At 37.9% G+C, this 9982-nt stretch overlaps 1 protein-coding gene across 1 annotated transcript; it reads right to left on the bottom strand.

Moving 5' to 3' along the window:
- Nucleotides 1-5739: 5739 nt before the first annotated feature.
- Nucleotides 5740-6708, bottom strand: LOC109414288 (cilia- and flagella-associated protein 299). The gene is made up of 3 exons (XM_019688103.3): nt 6463-6708; nt 6229-6394; nt 5740-6163 (listed from the first exon to the last, which is right to left on the bottom strand). Exons 1-3 carry the CDS (start codon nt 6600-6602, stop codon nt 5771-5773), a joined length of 699 nt encoding a protein of 232 aa, XP_019543648.1. The 5' UTR covers nt 6603-6708; the 3' UTR covers nt 5740-5770.
- Nucleotides 6709-9982: the final 3274 nt, after the last annotated feature.

Below are 9982 nucleotides of genomic sequence, written 5' to 3'. Positions count from 1 at the left end.
TTAGGATTCCAGTAAATGGACAATATTTCAAATTTTGGCAAAACTTTGTATATTTGAAATATTGTAAGGTCTTTGTGACACTCCAATGTACGTATATTAAATTAAGTTAGGCTTAAAAATACGGCTAGATTCATGAAGAACTTTTATTTGAATAAGTAGAACAATGACGGGTAGCAACGCATTTATTTAGATATTATGTCATGGAATTCTCGACAATTACACCCCTCTTCTGAAGTAGCAAAAACCATTCCATGCAGAGATAACATAATAGTGATAAAATCAATAAAAAAATAACTAAGTTAAGTCAGGACTGATTTTAAAAACTTAGAAAATAATAGACAATAATGAGGAAATACGCAATCTTATGATTGCTAAACGTTTATTTCTTTGATGAGTTGAGCCTAGGGGCAAGACACTGTGCAAACGGGAGTAACTCTGAGAAAATCTGAGTAACTCTTTTCACCAATGATCGACGAAATTTGTTGAAAAACACCCCTAAAACTGCAAGAAAAGCGAGATATCGGGCAACATAGTTTTGATTTTGCAATAAATCAGGCAACACTTATGTAAAAACGGGAGCAATCCAGTGAAATTCTGAGCAACTCTGTGACGGAATATGTACTCTCCAGCACAGTGTCTTGCCCCAAGAGTTGAGCTAATATTTTGACACGAAATTGCAAATATGCTAAATTTTGCATATACGAAATACAAATCGTGTCTGATCACAAATTTAGGCACGATAGGGCAACCAAAATGTGTCAAAGTGATCGCACACATTAAACGAAATAAGAAAACTGGTCGGCGTAAAGTCAAATTGAACTAGATATTTTTTTGGACAGGTAAAGATAAGCCAAAGAATCATAGTATTTCAAGAAATAATGCACATGCTTTGATATCCCAATTTCTTGCAGGACATTTTCCCATAATCATTGAAAAACAGTTGGTCTGGTCTGATTTAAAGCCGACCAACTGTGAATCTTACTTCGATGCCCACGCTTTATGATACGCTCGAACGCACTATCAGATAGTTCACATTTTCAGAATGTGACGTGTTAGCTTTTTTGCTGAAACCACGGTTAGTTCATCTTCTTTCGAGTCGGGACTGCTGCTTATCAACAAAGAATGTATTTAACGCACGAATACGGACATGCAGCCGAAGACCCGGGTTCGATTCCCGTTCCGGTCAAGAAATTTTTTTTGACTCCCTGGGCATGGTGTATTATTGCACTTGCCTCACAATATACAAATGCATGCAATGGCAGGCAAAGGAAGCCCTTCAATTAATAACTGTGGAAGTTTGGTGGAAGTGCTCTAAGAACACTAAGTTGAAGCGAGGCAGGCCAAGTCTCAGTGGGGACGTAAAGCCATATAGAAGAAGAAGACGGGCATTCCGAAAAAAAAAATCTAACACGTGTTCAGAAAACGGGTACCGTAATAGCTAACATAACGGTCATAGCAATCTGGTTGTTACGTCAACTTATCCGTGTAATCATTCATCAAAACAACTGAATGGTCGCATAAACTGACGTACACGTTTTAAATATGGGAAAATTACATGAAACGTCTTAAAATCATTGTGGCTCACTTTTTGTAGCTGTAATCCACGAAACTGACCGATTATTTCATTGAAATAGTCGGTGCATATGTAAATCCGGAAAAAATCTATAAAATCGTGTTTTCCCATCAGAGCAGACGTTGTGGTGGTTACATCGACTATGCGAATATGGGCAGTATAGCGCCATTAGCTATCTAATTACTCATACATCTACTGTAGTATAGACTGTTTCAGATATTATAAATACACTAACGATTAACTGCCATTCAAATTTGAGCACAATATCCAATAAAGTTTCTTCTATCTCTTATAGTAAACATGCTAACGAAGCAAATAATACCAATTTTGTTGATGTTTCTAGTAAAAGTTAAGAAATAGGGCTCTGTAAACTAGGATATCGCGCCACTTGGGCGGTGGCTTCTATATTCGTCTGTTTTCCACTATAACTCAGTCAATTTTGAACCAGTTGACTTGAAATATTGTGCACGGGTAGATACTATACCTATCTCGCCGCATTCCAAAAAATGTGTGAGTTGGTTCAAATTGGACTGAGTTATAGCGGAAAACAGACGAAAATAGAAGCCACCGACGAAAATATAAGAACCACCATTACGGGTCTTCTCAATACAAATTTTTTTGTTTCAAAATTCTCAACAACACATGTAGCAACAAACGTTAAGCAAACGAATGTCTTTATTACTGCTTACTGCATTCGTTTTTATGGTATGACAAGCTTTGCCATCTGAAGGATCGAATTTGCTGAAAAAGTTAGTTTGTTCACATTAAATGTGTTTATGAAAGCTAAGAAACTGTGTGGTAGTTCTTATATTCCGTAGAATAAGAAACTTGATCTCCGAAAAAATGTTGTGGTATCGCCTTTATCGATTTTTTCCCAAATTTTGATCAAGGCATTCTTTAGACAACTTGTTGAGAAAGCAAATGTGATAAAAGATTAGATAGTTTTGGGTATTTACCTAGTGATAAATAATGTTGAAATCATTGAAAAACACCTTCATGCAAATGCAAATTTGAAAAATTAAGTTATTTGTTAGAGAACTCGACTGTTCTTTGAAATATCAAGACAATTGAAAGGAAATATAAAAATATGGAGAACAATATGCTATACTCTGAAAGAAGTTGGTGAAAATCGTTAGAACAGTTAATTTAATTTAATAAATAAAGTGTATTTATAATTTCTGAAACAGTCTATAAATTAGGCCAGGAATAACAAGGCCAAAGACAGGAATTAGCAAACTATCTATCTGCTATCGTTCGACAACCCAAAACTTTTAAACCCATTTAGTAAGTATACTTTAGGCAACTAAAAAAAAAGAAAAACAATCTTCTTATACCATTTCTATTTTTTTTTCTATTTCGGAAATTGAACCTAGACTGCTGAGACTGGATTACGATGAAACCCGGAAGCGCTAACGCTGTGTACTACGCTTGGTACTACGATTACCATGTATTTGCACATGAAACAATGTGCAATATAAAGTAAGGTATACTCAGATCGTGCCTTGTTGAGTTGTTCTATATGGATCATCACCGTTGATGATTATGTTGAGGGTTTGTTCATCGGCTTTTTTCGGTGAAATTTCACCGAAAAAAGCCGATGAACAAACCCTCAACTTGTTGAGTTGTGTTTCCAGCAGCTCTGAAAAGTTGTGCTAGAATGCCATTAGTTATCTTACCCACACAAATCCATCTCATTCAAAAACAAGTGATTACAAAACCGATTGATTCTGTTCTTGATGTTTTCATACGTGCTCACTTCTAACAAAAAAAAAAAAAAAACAATAATATGGAACAATACAAACCGCGCTTCAATCCTTTATTTTGGGTAGGGTCTGGGACCATTTGGGCAGGAGCACCTATTTTGGGCACTTGCTGCTATAACTCAGTCAATTTTGAACCGATTGACTTGATTTTTGAGACATGATCAGATACGCACAGTATCTAGCCATGCGCAAAAATTCAAGTCAATCGATTTGAAATTGACTGAGTTATAGCAGCAAGTGCCCAAAATAGGTGCTCCTGCCCAAATGGTCCCAGACCCTATAATGAAATCGGGATCACAATGCTTAATAAGGAAACCAATATATACACCATAACATTTTTGTTCCCTCAATACCTGGTATGCTTCATGTCCCAATCAGAAACCGAAAAACCATTCATAATATAAATTTTCATACAGCATTCTGAGCATAATCATCTGAGTGCGACGCAGCAATCCATGTTTTGAATGGTTCTGTTTCTTGAAGTATTTACCGATTGTTTTTCGAACTGAGATTTTTTATTTACAACGATGCAAGCTTTAGTATATTGTGGATTTACCGGCTACTTGTATTCTACCGGTTACTTAAGTAGCCGTTACAAAGTAGCCGTTTTCATATCAACTTGATTGTCAAAAAATGAATGTCGCTGAGTAGCTAGTGGCAACAAGGATTAGCGCATACAATAAAAATGTTTTAAATCATTTTTAAGTTACTCTTTTTATAAAACGGCTACTTTGGAGGCCATACTGAAGCGACCGGTAGAATACAAGTAGCCGCTAAATCCACAATATGCACATATAAAGTTATGAATGCTTGCATTATTGGATGCCATAAAGCTTTTAACATGGTAATGCAATGGAGTAATTCTCGCTGAAACCAGGCCGCCATTTACATAAAGCCTGGGATTTCACTTTTTTCTTGCTTTTTCGCTAGAATATGGTACAAAAGGATGAATACCACTTTGGTTGGGTTAAATTGATGGACCCCTCGCTTGGCAAGGGACTGACAAGGTGACAAAAATGACGATTTTTCATCAAATTGCACCTAATTTATCACATAATATCACAAAATTTAATTTTGTAATATATACAAAACTTCACTTTTCTATGAACGGAAAGTATAACCCTTTCATTTGCAGTTGAAAAACTTTTGAAGTCATCTTGGATTTGATCGCCGTTTTGAGTTTTATCATTAAATTGCGATTTTCGCTGTGTTCGCAACCACCGATTTCAAATCCGAACTCATCATTAGAAACCTGAGAGTCTAAGCTTTTCAAAACATTCAAAAATTTAGGAATGCATTGACCGCAACAATGATATACCTATTAAAACGTTAGGCGACCTCCCATTTTCCCATACATTCTCACGCACGCATCTGATCGTGCGATAACAGGATCAGTGGAATCGCATGCATGTGCGTGGCGTCTGCAGCAAAATGTATGGGAGAATAGGAGGTCGTCTAACGTTTTAACCCTTATGTGGCCGACGGGGTACCCGGGTACCCAGCGCCCATTTAAAAAGCACGGTGTAGAAAAAAGCAAAAAGTTTGTCGGACACATAACGGTTAAACAGGGTCACCTAATTTTTCGGAAACATCAGTGGGAATCAAACATTTTCGACAGACACCACCTACTATGAAAAATCATAGCTCAAGAACGAAGCATCGTAGATACTTTTTTTTTTGTAAAATCATAAGCAAATTTTCTCAGCAATTAAAAAAATACAAAATAAAAATTGTTTTCCACAAAATTTTCCACAGTTGAAGAAAATCGGCTGGAAAAGTCGGAAAAACTATTTAGGAAGTCCGGAAAAAATCACGAAAAAAATATTTTTGGAAGGGAACTACATAAGCTATATGCTGTGAAATTTTCAAGACGTGTTCGTTCCTGAGAACAGGGGTAAGATAAGGGGCGACCTCTAAGATTTTTCCCTGTAAGTGTAAGATGTTCCACAGTATCTTAATTTTATTCAAACTTTGAACCGCTTGCTATAACCGCTTGTTTTCGATCGAATCCTCTTTCGAATGTAAATCATTCTTTCGTTTACTCCAGGAAAATCAAATGAGCTACAGATTCGAACGAATCGAATACGTTTGAAAGTTGATACGCCCATGAGGGTGCATGTTCGAGGAAGATCTGCAAGCACTCGGAGTTTTCAAGCGATGCGTGCTAAGAACGATCTTCGGCAGTGTATAGGAGAATGGTGTGTGTGTGGCGAGAGATGCACGGCGAATCCAGCATCCTGAAGGTGACCAAAGTCGGAAGAATACTGTAAGAATGCTGGACAACAATCTTGCAATGTTGGTGTTCGCTACTGATTCGGTTGTCAAAAAAAAAGAACTGGAGCGCAGAGAGCGAGCGAGCTAGGTGTAGTGGAATCTGGCCATTGAACGTGGTCGAGGATGAAGAGTGGCAGCCACTAAAAACTAAGTATTTTATTCAATAATTTTTCCTAACTACATGATCGTACAGCACCACCTGCTCATGTACATCACTGTCGATTTCCAAACGAGTTGTATTAGTTCCGAAAAAGCCTCCAATCGGGTCCGGGTAGATATCCTTCCGGTCATACGTGTTCCGAAATATGATTCCACGAACGGGATCACACAAAACAATGTAATTTTTCGAGTTTCTATTGAAAACCCTGTCCGTTCGGGAGTTGTAGTACGAAAGATCATACTTGGTAGGATAGAGAACTTGCTTTCCCTGGAAGATCGCTTTCCAATTTAGAGAGTTTTCCTTGTCTTTATTGACCCGCAGGAGAGCTTGCTCGTAGTCAATGTATCCAGATATTTCAGCATTTTTCCGTAAATAGCGAATGTAGATTATTGTCTAACGAAAAGTGGAAAATTAAAATTACATACTTGATGATTAAGCATAGTGTCGCTGCATATTACCGATAACAAACCGAGACGGTTTGGCCGTTCTCTAGTTGCAAGCTCACTCAACAGTGGATCCGTGGTGCGCAGATTTCTACTGAAATATACATTCGGATCCTGGGTTGCATACAGAAAGTCAGTTATTTCATTTCTTCGGCTCTGGAAAGCTGACTCGGTCAATGATCTGTGTAGAGAAGCAATATATGGATTACAACAATAATTTAGAAAAATAGGTGGCTTTTGAGTAAATACCTATATCCTGTTTGGTACAATCTTAGACCATTGTGTTTGTGTCCGAGGTATCTGAGATCCTGGGTGGTAACGAGACTTTGAAGGTATTTTTCATGGGTGGGAAATTCTAACAAGCGAAGATCTTCGTCGGTGAGTTTCATGACGTTTTAGCTAAACCAGATCCACTAAAAACCAAAGCTACTAGCCTACTTGATTATTTTTTTCTAAGGACACCACCTGACACTCTGACACCACTAGCTCTCAGGCTCTTAGATCAAGCACTAGGCTCCTAGATCAAGATTTAGAACAAGATACCCTAGGCCTAGGGTGATACCCAATACCCGAAAAATGAAATTTCATAGTGACGTAGTTCATATCGCTTATACGGTGAATTGGGGTACCGTTTTAAACCCTGAATTATTTGGTTTGGTTATAATATTATGAGGATTCCAGAGTCCTCCTAGAATCAATTTGACTTGAAGATGTTTCTTGGGTAGGTATCCCAAATCTTCTTCTCCATACATAAAAGTTAGTTTGAATTCCTTTTCAGGCATCAAAATGTACGAACGGATGAACCGATCAGCTTGAATTCTCCACAGTTCGAATCGGTATTATATTTATTGCACCCATGATAAAAACACTAGAAACGCTCCATAGAGATGTTCCATGGAAATTTGCAATGATATCTATAAATAACTGAAAACCTTCCATGCTTTATAGGAAATGCACTAGTAAAACATAAAATTTTCTATAAAATATTGAATATTGCTTCATTGAATAATCACCGCCGTCATCGCAGCAGCGTTTATACATTGAGAACCAAAAAGTAGAAAAATGGGATATGTAATACTAATGTGTATTGCTATGTGCGTTCAAGATGCAACCGGCACCCAAATGCGCTTCAAACGCGGTAACACATGTTACCAAAGGCAACGTAGCAACCGTAGCCAATATCACCGCCAACCTAGGATTCGAAAGCTCCCACTGACATCGGGTTACTTGTTAGAAAATCTTACCGCATTTGGTGGTCCCGCATTTGATATTTGCATTTTGAATGCACACTGCAATATGAGCTGTGAAGAAATTAAAAACGATCGCAATAAAGCCAATCTAGATTGCGTAGCAAAACTGAGCATCACAAACGTCAAACTATCTAAATTCGATATGGCATGGCAAAGTTTGCCATGTCATAAATTTACCTCCATAAACGTTTGATGGGCGATGAAGTGCTTTTCTTCGTGAGATGAACACCAGACGCCGCCACCCTAGATAAAATATTCTCAGAACGGTTGACTATTTTGACGCGAATGAGTCGCCAAGGTCACACTACATAAGGAGGCGTCACACTTGAACACATCATTTGTCGTTCGGTGATAATTCCGTCGAGTGGGTGGGACAGTCGAGTGACTCCTTTTCACACAGTGCTGATTGCGGGTGGACGGGGGTGCTAAGGCGAGAGAAAAGGGCGAGACAATCACCCGTCATCGTCGTCATTGTTGCGTTTGCTACACGTTTCGTACATTACTAGTACTATTACATGGCCTACTACGATGAACGGTCAGCAAAACGTGTGAGCGAGTGAGCCAAGAGAAAAACGAGCGTCACTTAGTAGTAAAAACATTTTCATTATCAAATACGTCGGTTGCTGGGATCGAATGTTTAGCTCCTTCGTCAGTGTATGAGTGTGTACCTTGGTGTGTACGATGCACATGGGAGGAAAAATCACCCGCCAAAGGAAAAGCCTTCCATTGATAGTACGGAGAGCATGGTGTCGATGGCCCACCACCGTAACGGTGAGAGAGAGAGAGAGAGATGACCACGCTTGCTTTTGTAAGCTCGCCGGGGGTGCTTTGAGAGGTAGCGTGCGAGAGTTTAGCTTTTCTAAAGCAAATGTTCTTGTTCTCTTGGAAGGAATGAATTTTCCATAATATTGTAGAATTGTCTCTCTGATAAATAAGGGAGTGAAGTTGAAAATGCACCTCCTATAACATTTTGTTTAACATAATTACATGTACACTATATGACGTTAGGTACAATGATTATCATGCACTATGTATTCAACCTGATGTAGATTTAGAAATGGTTTATTCAGTTAAGTTAATTTTTTTTAAATTTATTTTGAGAAATTTTGGGAGAAATTCTGGAAATATATCTTACAAATTCCCAAAATAATTTTTTCAAAGGAAGGAACGGTGTCAAAATTCTGATTATTATCAAACTCTCGCGTACCGTAAACCGGGGTCAAATTGATCAGGGGGTGAAATTGATCATTCGGATACTACATTGCAATTCCATACTAGGAACTCTTAAGCGTCGTAATGATTTTAAACTTTTTACGTTATCTGGTTCGTAGATGTCTAGAGATGAGTGTAGAATTTTGTTTTTTATAGAAAAAAGTTAGTTTTGCATTATTTTTTTTAGGAATTTGCAATGTATCACTCATTTAGTTGAAATCATGGCTTCTAAAAAATCGATTGATAATAGGACTTCCCGTAAATTTTCTGTTTTAACATTTTTGTGGAGCCTTGGTTGGAAAGTTACGTAGCTAATAAGAACATGAAGTAGTTAAAAAAAGTTCATTTTATGTTGAAATAGTCATTTATTGTGACAGAAATCACTTATTTCAAATGAAATTGCCTACCTGTAGGCGTTTAAGGGAAAATTTCAAAATTTAATTTTGCATTTAAAGTAATAAATTCACTAGTTGTAAGATTTTAAACGCGTTATTCGGTTTAAGAAGGGCAAAATTAAGCGGACAAGGAAATTTTCCTTTCCAACCGATGCTTAATTGTATACTGATCAATTTCGCCCCAAAGTGGCATTTCCAATTTAATGATATTTGGAGTTATTGAGCTTAAAGTTTAAATTTGTTGAACAAAATTCTGTTACGTGGTTCCATGGAGATCCACTGGGTACTGATTTTACAGAAATTCTTTTGGTAATATTTGGAATTCCACTAATGTTATCCGCAAAAGTTGTTTTAAAGTGATCAATTTGACCCCGGATTACGGTACCTTGGATTTGAACCGTGCTTCTAAAATTTTTAAGTAAAATTGTTTTTTTTTATTCTTAATCACTTAATCTAACTTACAGCTCTATTGTCCACTTGGGCACTACGTGAGCGATTACAATTGACAGCTGCACTCACACTTTGTACAGCGCCTACATCTATTCTATTATATTCTTCTATATCGAGCTGATTGTTTTCGTGCTTCTTTCACTGTTCTACTCTATTCATGGTAGAATGAAGAGCACGAGGATGTAGATGGGTGGCTGTTGTTCCTTTTACAGTTCAATTGGGGGTCCATAATGAGTTGCAGTTCGCCGATGTCCAGGTATCCGATTCCGTTTGAGCCGTAGGCTCAGAAGAGGGTCAATGTCAGACGCTTTCGGGGGTGGGGGGGGGGGAAAGCAGCTGACGAAAAATTGCAAGTGCCGGGGCTGGGAATCAAACCCATGACCATCCGCATATGAAGCGAACGTGTGACCAACTACGCCACGGGCCCCGGCATTAAAATTGGTTTTGTGTTATAACAGGATC

This window comes from Aedes albopictus, chromosome 2 (assembly GCF_035046485.1).
Source record: "Aedes albopictus strain Foshan chromosome 2, AalbF5, whole genome shotgun sequence".
NCBI classification, from domain to species: Eukaryota; Metazoa; Arthropoda; class Insecta; order Diptera; family Culicidae; genus Aedes; species Aedes albopictus.
This window is presented reverse-complemented; position numbering and strand designations above follow the sequence as displayed.